Raw genomic sequence first — 19,716 nt, forward strand, 5'->3', positions numbered from 1 at the left:
TAGGAGTTTCTTCCAATTCTGGCATTTTATTATCTACTGATGTTATCATTATTCTCCAGAACTATATTCAGAATATAGAATTAGCTGGCTAATAAAGTACTGCATAATTATCAGTCATTGAGAGACAATTACAGTAATATATGACTATGTTTTCACAATAAATATGTTCAACATTACCACCTTCATTATATTAAGACATATGGAAGATTTTTATGAAACTTGGAATTTTTAGGTTATCCTCTGTTGAAAGTTAGTGGATTTGGAGTGTATTTTTAGTTACATATTCGTTAATTGCTTTACTAAGATATTTCTGACATACTTCAGTTGTTCTGGGCATTACAACTATGATTGTCCTGGTTCCTGGAGGTATATTCCATATTTATGCTGCATGTAAAAGCATCAATCAAGAAAGCATGCTTCAAAAGCCTATCTACACTGTAATTTATATACTCTCTGTTTTATTAAGAATTAGTCTAGAGGCAACAGCATTTTGGCTTCAGATTCAACTCTTTGGTTTCCAAGTAAAATCTCTTTATCTGTGTGATGCTAGATCTCTTGGGGAAAACATGATTATAAGATGCATGGTTCCAGAACGCTTTGAAAAAACCATTTTTCTCATTGCAATGTATACATTTACAGCACTTACAATAGTATTATGCGCTGCTGAGATTTTTGAGATCATATTTAGAAGATTATACTTTCTATTCAGACAATGACCAAAGAATTGATTACCTATTGTCATGCTACTGTTGTTTATCATTTTTATTTAGTTTTATCTTACTCAGTGAGTACCACAATTTCAAAACAAACTTACTTCAATGTGTCTGAAATTCATGTCAACTATAAAATATAATACCTGGTTGTAAAATAGGGATTCTTGAAGAAATATTTCATTTCATTTTAATTTTGATCACTTTTATTAGAAAATATATATACAACTAATACTAATTTATTTTTAACAGTGCTTTTACAGAGTTCTCTCACATACAGCTCAATTAATCACAGTTTTTTGTGGCCAGAGAAACTCTTATTGTCTTTTTTATACAAAATAGAAAACTGATGCTTAGGAAGGTTAATTTAGGTGTCCCAAGTCATACAACCTGGATATAATCCAGATCTTCATATTTCCCTTCCTGTGGAACTATGCAGTTTTAAATTTGAGGGTGCAATTATTTTGCACTCATGTGAACTATAACTGATTTAAGCACAAAAGCTGTAAATTAATTATTAAAGAATAATTCTATAGTTTGATAATTAACTTGAAGAAATGGATCAATTACATTTTAAAAATTTTATTCATACAGTTTTTTTGAAAGTTTTAATATTAAATGATATAGAAATATAGTTACCAAATAAATAAAAAATGCTATGAATAATATTGTGCATGGTATCCTTGTTCTTTCTTAGGAAAAACCCCATCTGTGCCCACAGATGTCCTTTAACTATAACTCCTATATTTAAGGTTATCAAAAAGGAATATTGTGCTTAGTTAGACTTCCTCAATAACTATGAAATTATTTCAGAGACAAATTTATATTGATTTGGTGCATTTCTTTTTATCTGTCCACCTTACCAACAATTTGATTCTTTTGATATCATTTAAAACTTTCTGTGTTATTAAAATCTTCATGTATTACTGCCTTTATATTGGTAACTTAGGAAAATGAGTATAGTCAAACATTAAGGTTTCCCATTTTTTCCTTAAGCTTTATGCAGCCTATTTGATATCATGAGTTTCCACATTTAAGGTTTTCATCATTGAGGTTTTCTCTACATGAAAGCACAGGAGAAAATCCAACATATCTTCACTCCATAAATAGCTACTGACGTCTATTATTTAACCTGTACTGCATTAAAAAGTTAATATAAAAAGATCATCAAGATTTAATACCTTTATAAAATTATACTCTAGCATGTGAGCCAGTGGCATGCCAAGAGGGTGGGAACTGGGAAAAACAGTCCACTCTACAAAGAAAGGATATTTATTGACTTTCGTTGTTTAGATTAATTAACCATTGGTGTTAATAAACAGAACAGTGTTTAATATTTCATCCTTATTTTAAAATTCTTTATAGATAACACACCCCTTGATTACCTGCATGTAAGGCGGAATGCTCCCACAATCTGCTGACAAACATATACATTTCCATTATGGGTCCCATTTTTCCCACATCTTTGCAAGGCTAGTAATTTTTTATTGAATGTCAGTCATTGTGTGTTTTATCCTGTAGGATGCCGGTTATTTTTCTTCTCATGAATATTCTTCGACTTACTTCTGGAGCACAGTTAAGTTACTTGGAAACATGATCCTTTCTGTTTTTAAGCTTTGTTATATATGACCAATGTAGTACTTACTGAAAGGCCAATTTTGCCACACTACTAAGGAAGAACTTTTCTGAATGCTGTATCATGCCTCTTTGGTGATTTGGAAATACTATCCTTCCATTAGTCACAAAAATCTTGAATTCTACCCTCCTGCTGGTTGACTTGTGTGGACATATATTGCCATTGCTATAAGAAACAGATTCTCTCTGTGTGCAAGGAAAAAAGAGAGATGCGGCAAAAGGACCTTCTTCTGGTTTGCCTCTCAGGGAAGACCATTTTTCCAAAAAATTGCACAGAAGACTTCCCATTAACATTATTGCCCAATGATAGATGAACACTTGGATTTATTCTTACTCTGATTCATCCTTTAGGGTAGAGTATTGTCAACACACATCCATTTATTAAGAGATATTTTTTCCTCTCTTGCTTTTGGGAATAGCAACTATTCTCAGTCCTGTGTGAATCTTGAGTATTGTTCCTTTTGATCCTTTCAGTTAGTCATTTTCCTGGAAAGGTATTTAAAGATGTCATACTGATCAAGACTCACTTAAAGCCCCTTTGCAGATCTCTGGAGCTCTCTTCCTTTCCAGCTCTCACCTTGCTGTAGTGCCCGTTAAAATCTAGCTAGCTTCTTTGGCTTTCTTGGGTTCTTGATTGCTTCAACTGACAAGGTGGAAGGATGACATCTCTAAGCCACCAAAGAAACCTTGCTTGTCTCTATTTCTTTTAAGTAAACACTACATATTGTTATGTTTAAAGATAGAGATAAGATGAGAGAGGTGGTTTAGACAATCTTGTAAATTCACTACTGACCTACTAGTCTATGATTTCATTTTATTAGTAGCTATATCAAAATTGTTAGCACACAGCTATGTAGTCCTGAATAATAAATGCTATATGCAAAAATTCATATTCAAATATAAAAACAAATTTTCCTGACTAAAATGCAAATATAGCAAAAATAAGAATATCAAAACTAAGCGATATGTAACCATTTGAAATATTTAAAACTATTTCATAAAAAGCTCTTAGGTTAAATATGGTAATTTAAACCGAAGCTTTTTAGACTATTTATATTAACAAGAAGTAGAATGCTACCTATTAAAACCTATGAGATATGACCAAATTTGTGGTGCACTGAAAATTGACAGCAGAAAATACATCTATTATGAAAAAGAAAACAATAAATGTAATTCAAAAAGCAAGCATAATAATTTATTAAACAAAGATGAACAAACATAATTTAATAAGGATATAGGTAGAAAGTAACAACTTAGAAAACAAACAAAATAAAATAAATAAATCCCAAATCATTTGTGAAAATAACAGTAAAATTGATAAACCTCTGACAAATCAAATCAAGTGTAGAAGTATACTATTGTAAGATTCTTGTAATATATGTATATTATCACTTTAAGTATGCTATGACAACTTAAAGATGTATATTTTAAAATATAAAACAACCAGTTTAATAAAGCAACACATTTTAACTTAACAAGCAAACAAACAAAATTAGCTAGAATCATAAAACATTCAATTAATACAAAAGGCAGCAGGAAAGAGAAAGAGAACAAAAACAGATGAAACGAATAGAAAACAATAACAAGGTAGTGAACCAAACATATCAATAGTTAACACTAAATACAAAAGATTTTGGCACTCCAAAGACATAAGATGGTCTAAATGTATTTTTTTTTAAGTCAGACCAAATTATTAACAAGAACCCCACTTTAAACATTTTTAAACATTAAAAGGTTTAGTATTTTAAAATCTTAAATATTTTATATATAATAAATGGGGAAAGATGTATCATGCAAACCCTAAGCATCAGAGACCTCAATTGGCTATATTAATATGAGAAAACTCAAGTCGATTTTACAGCAGGGATGATGACAGAGACAAAAGAGACATTTCATAATGATTAAAGTATAATTTCATCAGGAAGCATGATAATTGTAATATGTATGCCATCAGTTAATAGAGATTCAGAATGCATGAAGCAAAACCTGATAGATTAAAAAGAGAAATACATCCTATTATAGCTAAAGATTTTAACACTTCTCTCCCAGTAATAAACTGACAAAGTAAATAGAACAACAGAAAGGATACAGAGGAATTATAAATTACTAACAAGCCACTTAAACTAATTGATATTTACAGGATACTCCACCCAGCATCAACAACAGAATAGACGTTCTTTTCAAGTGTGTGTGTAACATTCTCCAACAGAGATCACTGGCTGGCCCATAAGGAAGTCTCAAGGATTGAAATCATACAGACTATATTTTCTGGTCACAATGGAATTAAACTAGAAATTAATAAAAAGAAGGTATCACAGATGCATCTAAATGTTTGAAAAATTAATAACATACTTTTATTAACCCATGGATCAAAGACAAAATTACCTGGGAAATTAAAAACCACTTTAACCAAAAATGCAAATACAACTTATCAAAATAAGTGGAAAGCAGTTAAAACAGTGTTTGGCAGAATATTAGAAATTCTAAACATTTATGTTAGAAAAGAAGTTATATAGTAATTTTAAATTCTCACTTTCAGAAGTTTTTAAAATACAATTTAAATGCAAATTAAATAGGATACAAATAAAAATACGAGTATAAAACAGTAATAGAAAACCCAAAGACAATAGAAAAAATCAATTAACCAAAATATAGTTCTTTGAAAAGATTAATAAAATTTATAAATTTCTAGTTTAATAATATGAGATAATAAAGAAGAAAATGAAAATCATCCATAAGATAAACCAAAAAGGGACATTATAGTAAAACCTTAAAGTGATTATAAGGAAACATCATGAACAATGTTAGGTCAATAAGTTTGCTTCCTAGATGAAAAAAATTCTAAATTCCGAACTACCAAAAACTGACAGATGTAAACAAAAAATATGACTATCCATATATCTATTTTTAAAATTCTAAATCCAAAGCCTTCCCACAAAGAAACACCAGGCCCTGATTAATTCAGTGGTGAATTTCATTAAATGTTTAAGGAAGAAATAATACTCGAAAATATTTTTTAGGAATTAGATGAGAATATATGCCATTTCATGTAATGAGGCCAGCATAACCTTAATATTAAAAATTCTTAGCAAAAATATATTTGCAGATATAATTCAACAATATATTATAAAGATAATACATCATGTTAGGTAGGGTTTACCCCAACAACGAAAACTTGTATTATCAACACATGTTTATAATGAACCAAATCAAAAACCAAACCCTAAACCTCTCACTTTAAACGGGTTCTACCTAAACTTGATAAATAGCATCTAAGGTAACCTACAGGAATTAACAGTTTCCCCTATAGTCTCAAAATAGGCTAGGCTATCTACTTTTATCACTTATGTTTAATGTTGAACTAGAATTCAACAAGATGAAAACAAAATAAAACTTTATCTTAAATATATATTTATTCAATAAGTATAATAACATGAACAATATGCAAATTGCAAAATAATAAATATTTTTATTCACAGACATGATCATATACATAGAAAATTCTAAAGGATGTTCAAAAAAATTAAATGTATGGGCCAAGCACTGTGGTTCATGCCTGTAATCCCAGGACTTTTGGAAGTGGAGGCAGGAAGATTGCTTGAGTCCAGGAGTTTGAGATTAGCCCGGGCAACATAGCAATACCCCACCTCTACAAAAAATTTTTTTAAAAATTAGCCAGGCATGGTGGTGCTTGCCTGTAGTCCCAGCTACTCCAGTGGCTGAGGTGAGTGGATTACTTGAGCCCAGGAGTTTGACTGCAGTAAGCTATGACTGCACCACTGCCCTCTGGCCTGGGTGGTGGAGCAAGACTCTGCCTCTTGAAAAAAGAAAAAAAGAAGAAGAAGAATTTTTCTATAGAGCAATAAAAAATGAAATTTAAATGTAAAAGAATATCATTTACAATGAAATCAAAAAATATGAAATGCATAGGGATAAATTTTTCAAACTACATGCTAGACCTGTACAATGAAAACTACAAAACAGTGATGAAAATAATTAGACTTTTTTTTGAGACAGGGTTGTTGCCCAGGCTGGAGTGCAATGGCATGCTCTCAGCTCACTGCAACCTCTGCCTCCCGGGTTCAAGTCATTCTCCTGCCTCAGCCTCCCAAGTGGCTGAGATTATAGGCATCTGCCACCACTGCTAATTTTGTATTTTTAGTAGAGATGGGGCTTCACCACGTTGACCAGGCTGGTCACGAAATCCTGACCTCAGGTGATCCACCTACCTCAGCCTTTCAAAGCACTGGAATTACAGGCGTGAGCCACTGCACCATTTTAAGTGGAAAAATAAACCATGTCATGTCCATGGCTTGGAAGTCTTACTTATTTGTAATTTTAGTCATTATAAACTGATGTGTAAATTTAATATACTTCCAGTCAGAATCCGAGGAAATTTACATAGAAATTGGCTAGCTGTTTCCAAAATTTATATGGAGATATAGGAGATCCAGAATAGCCAACACAATTTTGAAAAAGCAAAGAAAAAAAATACCAGACAGAGGAATTACACTACATACTCTGAAGACTTCTTTAAAGGTACAATAATCAAAATCACGTGGACCTGGAGTGAAGGTAGGCATACGAGATGGGAACGATCAAGAGACTGGAAATATGTTTGCTCATATATAGTTAGCTTATTGTTTTAAATGTGCTAATGTAATTCAATGTTGCTGGAACAACTAAATATCCATGTTGACAACAAAAAAATGCAATATTTATAGTGTCTACATCTCCCAGCCATGGGCGGGTGGGGTGGCAAGTGGTCCTGGCCAAGTCGTGAGGGTCTTCCCTATCATTCTTCTGCTGTAACGTTTAAGGAAAAATTATTTCTGCTTGGGGGTGATGCTAAAATAATAGGATGTGAGTCTCCTGATACTGGAAGCCAAATTTCTACCACAGACAGCATACCCAATAGGTACAGCTATAGATATATATTATTCTGATTACATTGACTGATGTGCTGTCATTTGCCACCAAAGTAGTTCTGACCAAACTGAAAAAGAATACTTTTATCATCAAATGATCACACATACATATGGAGTCCAGGTGATGGTGCAAAATGGTTTTTTCCCCATCAAAATACCTGTCATTTGCAGTTTCTCTCCCTTTTATTCTTCCTATGGTTGCCTTCACCCCCTATTTTGTTCTACAGCTCTGCCCTCCCTTACTTGCCAACGTTCTAGCCCAGCCCTGGAGGGTGATGTCAGATCCTTTAGAAACTGGTCTGAGATGAAAGGAGAAGAGGAATTTAGACCTTTCCAGTAAATATCATAGTAAAACAAGAAAAAGCAACCTCACAGTCATTAATATTTACTTTGTTTCATAGCATAATTTCAATGTGTTTTACACTAAGGTTGTCTCTGTACTTTTCTCAATTGTATCAATTATCCTCTCATGAAAGGGGTCACATATTTAGAAAGAAGAGAGCATGAGGCTCTTGTCCATAATCTCAGCCCTTTGGGAGGCCAAGGCAGGAGGATTGCTTGAGCCTAGAATTCAAGATCAGCCTAGGCAACAAAATAATAATATTTAGCCATGGTGGTGTATGCCTGTGGTCCCAGCTACTCAGGTGGCTGAGGCAAGAGGATCCTTGAGCTCAGGAGTTCAAGGCTGCTGTAAGTTCTGATAGTGTTGCTGTACTCCAGCGTAGAGTGTGACAAAGGAAGGAAGAGAGGGAGGGAAGGAGGGAGGGAGGGGGGAATGAAAAGAAAGAAAGTAAGGAAGAAAAAAAGGAAGAAAAGAGAGAGAGAGAAAGAGAAAGAAAGAAAGAAAAAGTGAAAGAGGGAAAGGGAAAGAGAGAGAAAGGAAGAAAGAAAAAGAAAGAGGGAAAGAGAAAGAAAGAAAGGAAGAAAGAGAGGGAAAGAGAAAGAGGGAGAGAGAGAGGGAGAGGGAGTGAGCGAAAAGAGTGAGAGAGAGAAAACAATGTGCTGTCAGATCATAGAAAGCAAAATCTAATTTCAACCATTTCACTTTCTTATTTTTCCCCCAGCCCTGCTTATGAGAGTGTACAAATTAGAGTATGCATGAATGTATGCAAATGAGAAAGAGGCTGGCAAACTTCAGTCCGGAAAGGGGAGATAAGGAGAATAACAGGAAGGTGCAGTTTTTACCAGGAAGAGGAACATTTGTTTCTCAGACATAAGATGATGGAACAGAGGAAAGATAAAACACCAGGTCTAGAAAGACATCATAGTCAAGTAGTAGGGTTAGGTGCACAGCCTCTGAAACCCAAACACCTAGATTTTAATGTGGAATGCTCATCCTTCCTGGCTGTGACCTAGTGCAAGTTAGCTAGATTCTATGTATCTTAATTTTTCTCATCCGTAAAATAATGATAATGATATGTTCCTAATAGAGTTGTGGTGCAAAGTAAATAAATTAAAGACCCTAGAAACATGTATGACACATAGTTGTTGCTCAGGAAATGCTGCTAGCTAGTTATTATTACTTTAAAGTTGTGGTAGAGGCAAGTTAAAATAATTCAGATCTGGTGGTGGCCTTAATTTCAATAGCAGGAAATGCAGTTGTTGACCAAGGAAACTGGGGCAGAGTGCCTAGCTTGAAGAGAGTGAGAGAAGTTTGAAACATCATCTATGGAATACAGAACTGGCCCTCACCCCTAGATATACCATTAAAATTACATGAGGACCTTTTAAAGATACTGACACTTAGGATCCAACCTAGAACAATTAAGTGAGAATGCCTGGAGTAGGCTTTAAAGTTGATCTTTAAGGGCAGCTGCAGTTGAGAATCAAGAAGTATTAGGAAACAAATAAATGAAAAGTTGTGAGCATAGAAAGAAAACATTTATGGTTATCCATGTCTGCTTTTCTTCATCGATTTCTCTACCAATCTTGCAGCTTTGTACTTGAAAGTCCAGATAGTGGAAGTAAGAGGAAAAGAAAGAAACCACACATTCTCCAGCGGTAGGAAATAAGCTGCTGAGACTGGGGAAGAATACGGAACTCAGTTTTCAGCTGAGTAAAAAAGCCAGACCCAGAATAAGATCATGGACTTTGCAAATAGGTCTAGACAACGTATGTGGAGTGAGATAACATAAGGACACGGAGTGGTTTCTTCTGGAGGTGAGGGAGTGATCAGAAAACAGTAGGCAGAGGGAAACTTCAGAGCTGGAGATTTTGACTCTTGGGGATAGTGTGATTTCAGTGAAAACTAGTTTTAAGATGAATCCTCAAAACTGAGAATGGAGATAAAATAAAGAAAGTTATTGGAGGAAGTAAAGTGGACAGTCCTGAAGGATGTAAGTATGGGATGAAGAGGAGAGAAAGAGAATTGAAGTCATTGAAGGTAGAAGGAAAAGCTGATGTCTACTGCACAAGGTTAAGAGTTAGCAGCACTGAACAAGTCCCAGACACCCTGTCTTACATTAAGACAAGATAATAAATATGAAAATACTTTGCAAATTGTTAATTACTCTCCAGAAAAAAAGGCGATATGCAGATTATTCATTCACTAAAATACAAAAGTTCGGTCTTCTTTAAGCTTCATGTGTTTAGTGTTTAATTTGGGGGTAATTCTGGTTTTTTAGCCAGTATATCAACACAGAAAAAGGTAATTTAAAATTTAAACATGTTACATGCAAGAACTGAAATTTAAATTTCTAAAACCAAAAAGGCTTTGAATGGACACTATTAATACGGAATATTAACCAGAAGTGGTAATTCCTGAATGACGCCAAAGTCAATTCTCGCCTTTATACTTTCTCCCATTCAACAGACATTATTTTCTTGTTTTTCCTTTTCTATCTTTCCTTTTGCCACAAACAGCAAACTACAAAGTGAAACAAAACAAAAACTCTTCCTCTTACCAGCAGAGAGCGCCAGTGCCACGTGCGGCATAAGCATCGAAATGTTCAGCCTTCTCTGGGTTCTAAATGCCGTGAGCCCAACACGCCGAGGTTGTCCCAGCTGAGCATCCGTAGTTGACTTGACGTCGCTGAGCAACGGAAGAGTGGGCTGGATTTGCTCTGAACGCCCGTGCGCGCGACCGCCCAGACGGAAGCGGAAGTGCCGGTGGCGCGCGAGTAGGAAGTGGTGATTCCTGAGTAGAGATGGCCGCGCTTGCTCCGCTGCCGCCGCTCCCCACACAGTTTAAGAGCATACAGCATCATCTGAGGACGGCTCAGGAGCATGACAAGCGGGACCCTGTGGTGGCTTATTACTGTGAGTCTTTCCGAGTGGCCGCGCCCCTCCTTTCCCAGTTACACTCCAGGGCCCACACACGTCCCGAGGTTCTTGGGGCATGTCCCGCCCCGCTAGTCCTAGACTTGAGCTTTGACCTCGAGCCTGCCCAGGGAACTCCCTGGGTCCCCACCCTCTGTCTGTAGGAATCCCAAAGCACCATAGCGTCCACTGCTTCTCCTATCTTCTACTTAAATGCTCCAGTACTGACTACACAGGCTCTTGAACTGTGGAATACAGTCTTCCAAGGTCTTCCTTCTGTGTATACACACAAGAGCCTCCTGTCTCAACAGTAATCCTGAAAATGAGTTAGGTTTGAAACGAAGGTGAGTGTCCGAAAGAAGTAGTGATGGGGATAAAAGGACGATAGACTAGTTGAAAACATAGTAATAAGTGAAAGTTATTTATGACAGCATGCAAGCTGAGGGAAAACACTAAAACTCAGATGGTTAAGAGTATCTGCTACTATAAGCAGTTGAATTTGACCATTCCCCTTTCTCCACCACGCTGCTCTCTCCTACCGTAGAGAATTTTTAGTTTTAACTTATTTGAATAGTAACTGCTGTTGAGAGCTTTGAAAGCAATATTTTCAGTTTGAGTGTGATACGTTTAATCTACAGTTTGATTTAAAAACAATATGAGTTAACTCTGCTCAAACTTGCAGTGAGTAAAGGGAATAGTTCTGTGTTAACTTTATTTTGTATTCTGTACTCTTTACTGCAAATAAAACAAGTAACTGAACAGCTATAATTCTGAAAAGGATTTTTAGAGTTGAGAAGTTCAATATAATGCGTCCTTTATTGTGTATATTGTAAGGTTAGCTAAAATCTGGTCACTGTTATCCCTGCCGTACTGCAAATGTACCCTGTTTCTCAAATGTGCAAAACCCTTTTAGACCTCCCGTGTTCTTCACTCTCTTGGAATGTGCACCTTTTTCTAGCACTTGGCAAAATCCTCATGATTCAAGATCTAACTCAAATGTCATGTCTTTTGTGGGCAGCAAATTGATTATTCTTTGTGCGTTACTTCATTTTGTTCAAATCTTCCAGCATTATTTCCATTTTACTTTTTCTTCAGTCTCCTCAAGGAGGGTCCATATTCGTTCATTCTGTGTTTATTGTGCTACCTTTGTATCAAGCATTAGTAGGCCCTGTGACTACAGTTGCTGCATTTTTGGAGCTTACATACAATGCAGGTACAGTGATTCAACAACCTAGTCTTTCATACTGAGTGTTAAAAGCTTATAAAGACAAACAGAGCAAGGGAAAAGAAAAGAGTTTCAGGAGTAGCGGTGGCAGGGAGTGCAGACAGGATTTCAGTTTTGTAGTGGCCAGAGAACACTTCACTGAGATGACATTTGGGGAAAGAAAAACCTGAAAGGCATGGCTTGCACCATCTGGGAAACAGTATTCTCCATAGAGGTTATAAAAGTCCCAAGGCAGAGGCTTGCTGAAAGCAGGAGCAAGTAGACTATTGTGACTGGAGTGAACGAACTTGGGAGTGAGAGGATAAGGACAAAGAATCTCTCATCCCTAAAGGAAGTTCTTGTCTCTAGTCCCTGTTTAATGTATTTTTGTGACAGACTAAGGACTCCTTATTTACTGTCGTCCTCTGCCTCTTGGTGTTTTTTTCTAAACCTAATCCAGTTTCCCTTATTTAAAAATATAAACTCTCACCATGACATTCCCTAAAGTTTCAGCTCTGCCTGTCCAACCTCATAGGTAAGCTTGAAATAGTTGTCTATAAGTTAGCTTTACGCTTTTGTAGAGCCTTTCAGCCCATGCAGTCTGGTTTTCTTGCCCAGTATTTTACCGAAACTGCTCTCTTCAGTCTTAGAAAGAAATATTTTTATTGCTCAGGTGACACTTAAAAATTTTGGTTAAGAAACAGGTGCATTTAAAAGCATATATAATGTGCAGACAGCTAAGGAATAATAAAATGAACACTAATATGCTCACCACATTTGATGTTATTAAACTTTTTAATTTTTGACAATCTGGTGGGTGTGAAATAGTAGTGTCTCATTGGAGCGAAATTTGCAATTCTCTGAGCCTAAATGAGGTTGAGCATCTTTTCATATGTTAATTAACCATTTGTGACTCGATTTCAAAATGCTTGTTTATTGCTTTTGCCCATTTATCTATCACAGCCCTGTCTTAATGTTAAATGTTAATTTTTTGTTATATGTGTTGTAAATAACTTCTCTCACTTCAGTTTTATTTTTCACTATGAAAACCTTTGGTGTTCAAAAGTTCTTAATTTAAAAACGTTATCAATATATGAATCTCTTAGTACTTACCTTCTGATTTTGTATATTTGTTTGGGACTTTGGCTTTCTAAATCTATAGATGGGTGTTTTTAATCAATTTTGGAAAATGTTCTCTACTATTATTTGTTCAAATTTTTCTTCTATCTCTATTGCACTTCTCCATTTAACTTCCTTGTCTCTTGATTCTGTCATGTTTTTTATCTCTTTGTCTTTCTGTGTTGCATTCTGTATAATTTCTTGAGGTCTCTCTTCACCTCCCTATATCTTATTGTTAAACCCTCTTAGTGAATTTCTACTTTCATTTTTTATTTGAGTGTTCTCTTTTTGTTTTCATATTGGCCTGGCCATTTCTGATAGTTTCTTGTTACTGATATTTTTAAACACGCTATTTCTTTGAACACGTTAAATATATCAGTTTATATTTGCTGATTGATACCTTCTGTAGCCGCTATGTTTGTGGGTCTGATTCTGCTTTTCAACAGAACACTGCTCAAAGTGACTTCTTTCCTTAAAATTGTGCACTAGTCATGCTAGACCAGTGCTCTTCAAACTGGTGTAGGCGAGTAATTCCAAAGGAATCAATTTTCCAATTCTTAACTTCTGTGTTTTCCTTCCAAAAACTGATCTTGACCAAGCTCCTTTGGTCAGGGTAGTAAAGTATTATAATATGCTGCTTATCTTTTCCTACATCCCATTCACAATTGTCCTTCTCCCACTTTAATGCAGAAAGGCATACTCTCATGCATCTTGAGTGTTTTTATGTTATATTACCTTGAAAGAGAAGGTGAAAAATCCTCAAGTGTATCCAGACAAAAGAGACAGTTCAAATTACTGGTGTTAGTGAAGCTTCCATTAATTAAGGCAGTGGATAGACCTTCCTGTCTTTCCTGGTCTTACACAGAAGAAAATCAGCCAGAGCAGAGAATAAACGTTCATTTGGGAGTTTGAGACCAGCCTGACCAACATGGAGAAACCCTGTCTCTACTAAAAATACAAAATTAGCCTGGTGTGATAGCATATGCCTATAATCGCAGCTACTTGAGAGGCTGAGGCAGGAGAATTGCTTGAACCCAGGAGGAGGTGGAGGTTGCAGTGAGCCAAGATCGTACCATTGCACTCTAGCCTGGGTAACAAGAGCAAAACTCTGTCTCAAAAAAAACAATGCTAGGCATGAAAGGTTCCAAAAGAGCATTCCAATTTGTGGGGGAAGTGGGTGGGACTTTGTATAAGGATGATGCAGGGAGTCACCTGGAATTTGTCACTTTTTAAGAACAGTTGGTCAGTGGATCTCAGAAGAGGGAAGAGTTATTCTGGGATATTAGCAGCCATTGTTTGGTCATTTTGAATTTTATCAAGACGGTGAAGAGGAACAGTTTGGGGCCAAGGTCATATGCAAGAAGATGTGAGGAAGATTAGCTGTAGGAACAGGGCATGGAAGGACCACAGTGCGAAAAGATCTCAGTATTTCAGAGTCTCTTACATTATATATGTATCTGTTAAGGTTAATACCTCACATTAAAAACAGTCTTGTGTTGTAGTATTCTGAATTCTTAAAATGATGAAAATTTTCATAAGATGACCTTCCCTCCTCATTCTACATTTATTATTAAAGAATAACATTCCTGGGTTGAGAGCAAAAACAAAGAACAAAGGAGAAATACTGAAGTTGAGACTATCTTGTTTCATCTAAACAAGCTCCTGCAAGGCTCTGCAGCTTATTGCTATTTTAGAATTAGAATTTAGAATAAAATAGGTGCATGAGTTGACATTCCAGGTGTAATATTAAGTTGTATTTCTCTGAAAAAGTAACTCTTACTTGGCTGATTGGTTTGGCCTTAGCAACTGGCATTGCCATTTAAACAGTATGGTAGACATTCTCTTTAAACTAAATGAGCTAAAATCTTCAGCTCTGAGGTTTTTTGTTTTGTTTTGTTCTTCCTGAAGTACATTTAAAATAGCTGATAGATAAAAACCTTAAATTTTTGTTAGTTTGTTTGCTGAGGGATGTTGGGACTAGTATTTCGAGTTTTTCCAATCTTTTCTTTATCCTACAATAAATTAGAAGGCTCTGATTGAAAGAAGATGATGAATCTTTATAATATATTTTTGCATACATCACAGGAATTGAGAAAATGAATAACTAATGATGGGGTAACAAATCCTTTTCTAATTTTTAAACAAATTTTAAAGTGGGCCTAATTTAATTGTCAGCTTAAAAATTACTTAAAATATTTGATAACAGGTGATTATATGGTTTTTAGCCTAAAACCCAGAAGAAATTTAACAAATTTGATGATTTTGCTGTGACAAAATTTCTTCCATTGTCATTTGTTTCTTTATGTGAATTTGGCGGGGGTGGATTATTTTTTGTGAATTTAATTCATGAAAGTAAATAGCAGTAGCACTGCAATAGTCTCCTCTGCCTCATTATAGTAATAAGTAATATAAATATATAAATATTTGATTTAATTCATTATAAGATGCATTGCCAATAAAATATTACTTTTTATATTTAATGATTATTAAAATGTATATTATTTTCGTTTTGATCAATTATGTATTGTAAAAATTGCAGACTCAATTTTGGAAGAAAATTTTAACACTTAGCACCTTATTTCGCAGGAAATTCTGTACAAATATGAATTTCAATTTTCAGTGTTTTGTGCCTGAGAAATGTGATACGTCAATCAAGTGAAGACTTAAGCATACAAATCTATTCCTTTATACTGAAATTCTTTAGGCTAAGTAAATGGAAATATGGGTTAAAAGAAAAGAAGAACAATGTAAAATTTCTGACTCTTAAAAAAGAACGTTTTATGTTTTAAAACATGATGAATATTGTTACTATATTTTAATTTGAAAGATATAATTTTTAGATGTCAATATTTGTTGTAGTATAGAAATCACATTTTTTATACCTGTTTAACCTTCTCATGGACAGGTGTAGACATTAGCATAAAAATGTGTTAAGGGATACATTTCTATGATCTTTGTGCACTTAAGAATTTTATAAATTGCTAGAGCAAGGAAACATTTTTTCAGAGAAAAAAACTCAAGATTATTTTGCTAATCTACTTGCTGGTTCATAAACGCTCCATGGTCTATGTGCTGCCCTCTGCCAGAAATCCTTCTGCATTCCTATTAATTTGACTAACTTACTGACTCAGTACAAATTTTACTTCCTACAGATTATTTTTCATGACCTCATAAAGATGAGCTAGAAATTGTTCTTGTATGCCCCTCATCACATGTGTTATAAACATCTATTTGCCTTTCAACCTTGATTCTCTTGGAGGACAGGGATTGTTGTCTTTTTATTTTTTTAACTACCTGGCACATAAACGGAATTTCCAAATTCTTAATGAATGCCTTCTCTCTAAATATTAATATTCCACTAAAATGTAAACTCTATGAGAACAAGAAGTATGTCTTATGATGATCATTGAATCTCTAACTCCTAATATAGTATCTAAGAAACAGTAGATAACGTGTAAAATTTACCTGTTGATTGAATACAGTAATACATAGCTTTTTTCTTTTTAACATTCTACCACTAATCCATGACAAATTATAATGGAAACAATCCCACTACCATGTATAACACATTACCTTACTATGTTTATAATAAATTTTAGATTGAGTCGTAAGTCATATTATCATATGATATACACCTTGTGCCCTCTTTTTTCTACTGTTTCTATCATTTCCAAAAATGATTTACTTCTGACCTTAATGGGAATTCTCCAATGTTTTATCACTTTTTAAAATTACCTTAATATTCCTACATTTCGAAGTTGTTTGGTCTTTTGTTTTCTTTTTAAATCAGGAATGAATGTTGAAATAAGATATATCAAATTTCTTTTGGTCATCTATGGAAATGCTAGTAGGCTTATTGTTTATGTGTTTGAACTTTTTAATGTATAAGTAGCAGCAAAATAGTAAATTTTGTCATCTTTTCAGAAACATCCCTCAGTTTCTGGAAAGAATCCCATTAGTTTTTGCTTTTTTTCCCATTAATCTTTTTATTTTGAAATAGTTCTAGGTCCATGTGCAGCACATTTCGTTGTAAGAAATAATGCAGAGAGATTCTTTGTACCCTTTACCCAATGTCCCCCATGACAATATCTTGCAAAACTATAACAGACCATAACCAGAATATTGACATTGATACTTCACCAGTTTATTCAGGCTTCCTCAGTTTTACATATATTTGTTTGTATGTGTATGTTTAGTTCTAAACAGCTTGTCAAGTATAGATTCCTGTACCCAGTATCATAGTCAAGATAGAGAATAGTTAAGAATTCCCGTTGTTGCCCTTTTATTAATATAAACTACCTTCTCCGTTTCACTACCTCACCCCCATCCCCTGGTAGCCAGTAACTTGTTGTCCATTTCTAAAATTCTATTATTTAAGATGTGCTGTTAATTGAAATCATACATAAGCTTTTGGGATTGGCTTTTTTCACTTGGCATAATCCCTGGAGATTTATCCAAGTTTATTCCTTTTTCAATGCTTAGTAGAATTCCTGGTATGTGTATACCACAGTGTAACAGTTTAATCATTGAAGACATTTAAGTTGTTTCCAATTTGTGACAATTATGAATCAAGTGAGTATAATCACATCAAGTTTTTGTGTGACCCTGGTTTCCATTTCCCTGGGATACATGCCCAGAAATGCAGTTGCTAGATCATATGGTAATTGCATGTTTAGTTTTATAAGAAATTGTCTAACTGTTTTCTAGAGCGGCTATACCATTATACACTCTTTTTGGCAAGACATGAATAATAAATGATCCAGTTGCTTTTCATTCTCACCAGAATTTGTGTCACTATTTTTTATTTTAGTCATTCTTAATAGGTACAGTGATATCTCATTGTGGTTTTAATTTTTATTTCCCAGATAGCTAATAAAGTTGAAAACCTTTTCATGTGCTTTTTTACCATATGTGCATCAGCTTCAATAAAATGTCTTCATGTTTTTGTTCATTATTTTTATTTTTGAGTTTGAGAGTTCTTAATATATTGTAGTTATGTTATCATTTTGAGATTTTCAGTAACACCGTTATGCTGGTTTCTTAGATATTCTTGAGAAAATTACTTCTTTTTTCCTCAAATGTGAGCTGGGTTAAAAGGCAGCAGATTTATTGCTTCCTTTAGATTTAAAAAAATTATTGATACAGCAGAACTTTGTACTTTTGAGGGAAGTTATATTTCTCAATTTCTTCCATTAGAAAAATATTTTCCTTTTGAGCCAATGTTGATTGATATATTAGAGTTTTCTAGGATATCTTTCATTTCAATTGTATTTTGAAATATATTAGCTAGAAGGTATAAACTTCATCCTTCTTTTTTTCTTTCATATCTCTCATAATCAACCAATCATGAAAGTCTTAAAATTGTGTTTATTCATTTTCTCTGTTGCTATATCCTCACCTTTGACATTGTAAGCTAACGTCATAGCTTCTCAGTTTTTGCTTCCAACATGTAATCCCTGTTGCCACTGGAATGATAAACTTCTAATGCTTGGTGAAAATAATCCGTGGAGTAGACTGTGAACATTGTAGAAATTACATGTGGCACAAACAGTACCAATTAACAAGTACTGTATCAGGAAAAAGCATTTCCAGTAGACAGGTGACAAAGGGCCAATATCCCTGATATATAAAACACTCATAAATATCCTTTAAAAATAAAAAAAATCCCCATAGATTAAAAATATGTATATACAACTGCTGAAGGAGGGAATACTTAGCATTCCCTCCTTAGCATTCATTAGCATTCATCCTAATTAGTAATAAATGTAAATTAAAATGGCATAACAATTTTTGACTGTAAAAAAAATGTTTCAGCACAAACGAGTATGTCGTCAGATCCTTGCTGACATGGCTGTGTGATTGGTACAAAGTTTGGAAAGCATTTTGATAAGTTGTATCTGATTCAGTTAATTCCAATTTGGGGAAACTTGTGTTCAGGAAATAATCATACATTTAGTAAGATTTTTATGCACAATTTCCTGAATGACTATTCATTTGTGATAAGCTCAAATAACCTAGAAATGTATCATTATGGAAATGGTTATGTAAATTATGTTATATCCACTCTATAGAAAGTAATGTAATTGTTGGCCGGGCGCGGGTGGCTCAAGCTTGTAATCCCAGCACTTTGGGAGGCCGAGGTGGGTGGATCACAAGGTCAAGAGATCGAGACCATCCTGTTCAACATGGCGAAACCGCGACTCTACTAAAAATACAAAAAAATTAGCTGGGCATGGTGGCGCATGCCTGTAGTCCCAGCTACTCAGGAGGCTGAGGCAGGAGAATTGCTTGAACCCAGGAGGCGAAGGTTGCGGTGAGCCGTGATCATGCCATTGCACTCCAGCCTGGGTAATAACAGCGAAACTCCATCTCAAAAAAAAAGAAAGTAATGTAATTATTTAAAAATTACAAAGCATCTTTTATAACATGGGGAAAAGTTTATATGAAAGTGTAGGATACAGAATTCTACATGCAGTTCCATATGTCGATCTGAAGAAATCTTTGTCTTTAGTAACCCCTCATGATTTGAATTCTGAATCATCTTTTGTAGTTTTAATCAAATTAATTTCATTTTGTTATTAGAACGTTAGGCACTTTATGTTGTCTCCAAGCCTTTTATCATTCTACTTTCTCTGCCTTGATACCTCTTCTATTCCCCATCACACTCACTCAATTTTTATCATTTGGTTACTAGTTGAATATCACTTTTTCTAGGAGGACTTTTCTTAAGTCTCCTAGTTTTAAGGTGTTTCTTCTCTTTGTTCTTTGAGCCTTGATGTAGCTTTACCTTAATTGCTTTTTCATTTCCTTGTCTTTTTTCTAGACTGTACTCAGGAAGGCTTACCGTGCTGCAAGTCTTTAT

The 19,716-nt window shown here is 34.6% G+C and overlaps 3 protein-coding genes across 5 annotated transcripts in view; 2 read left to right on the top strand and 1 right to left on the bottom strand.

The window, feature by feature from the left end:
* The window catches only part of GJE1 (gap junction protein epsilon 1), a 43,595-nt gene extending 42,879 nt beyond the window's left edge, over positions 1 to 716 (top strand). The window contains 1 exon segment of the mRNA XM_078370902.1: positions 325 to 716. Within this exon segment, the coding sequence (XP_078227028.1) occupies positions 325 to 716 (392 nt within the window).
* Positions 1 to 10,249, bottom strand: part of NMBR (neuromedin B receptor) — a 79,880-nt gene extending 69,631 nt beyond the window's left edge. For all 3 annotated transcript variants that reach the window (XM_035296875.3, XM_054254478.2, XM_035296873.3), the window contains exon 1: positions 10,177 to 10,249. The gene's annotated coding sequence lies outside the window, so the exon portion shown is untranslated. The remainder of the gene's footprint in view (positions 1 to 10,176) is intronic.
* A 145-nt stretch (positions 10,250 to 10,394) lies between these two features.
* The window catches only part of VTA1 (vesicle trafficking 1), a 66,585-nt gene continuing 57,263 nt past the window's right edge, over positions 10,395 to 19,716 (top strand). The window contains exon 1 of the mRNA XM_002747092.7: positions 10,395 to 10,531. Within this exon, the coding sequence (XP_002747138.1) occupies positions 10,420 to 10,531 (112 nt within the window). The 5' untranslated portion in view covers positions 10,395 to 10,419. The remainder of the gene's footprint in view (positions 10,532 to 19,716) is intronic.

The sequence above is a fragment of the Callithrix jacchus genome, chromosome 4 (genome assembly GCF_049354715.1).
Source record: "Callithrix jacchus isolate 240 chromosome 4, calJac240_pri, whole genome shotgun sequence".
Classification (NCBI taxonomy): domain Eukaryota; kingdom Metazoa; phylum Chordata; class Mammalia; order Primates; family Cebidae; genus Callithrix; species Callithrix jacchus.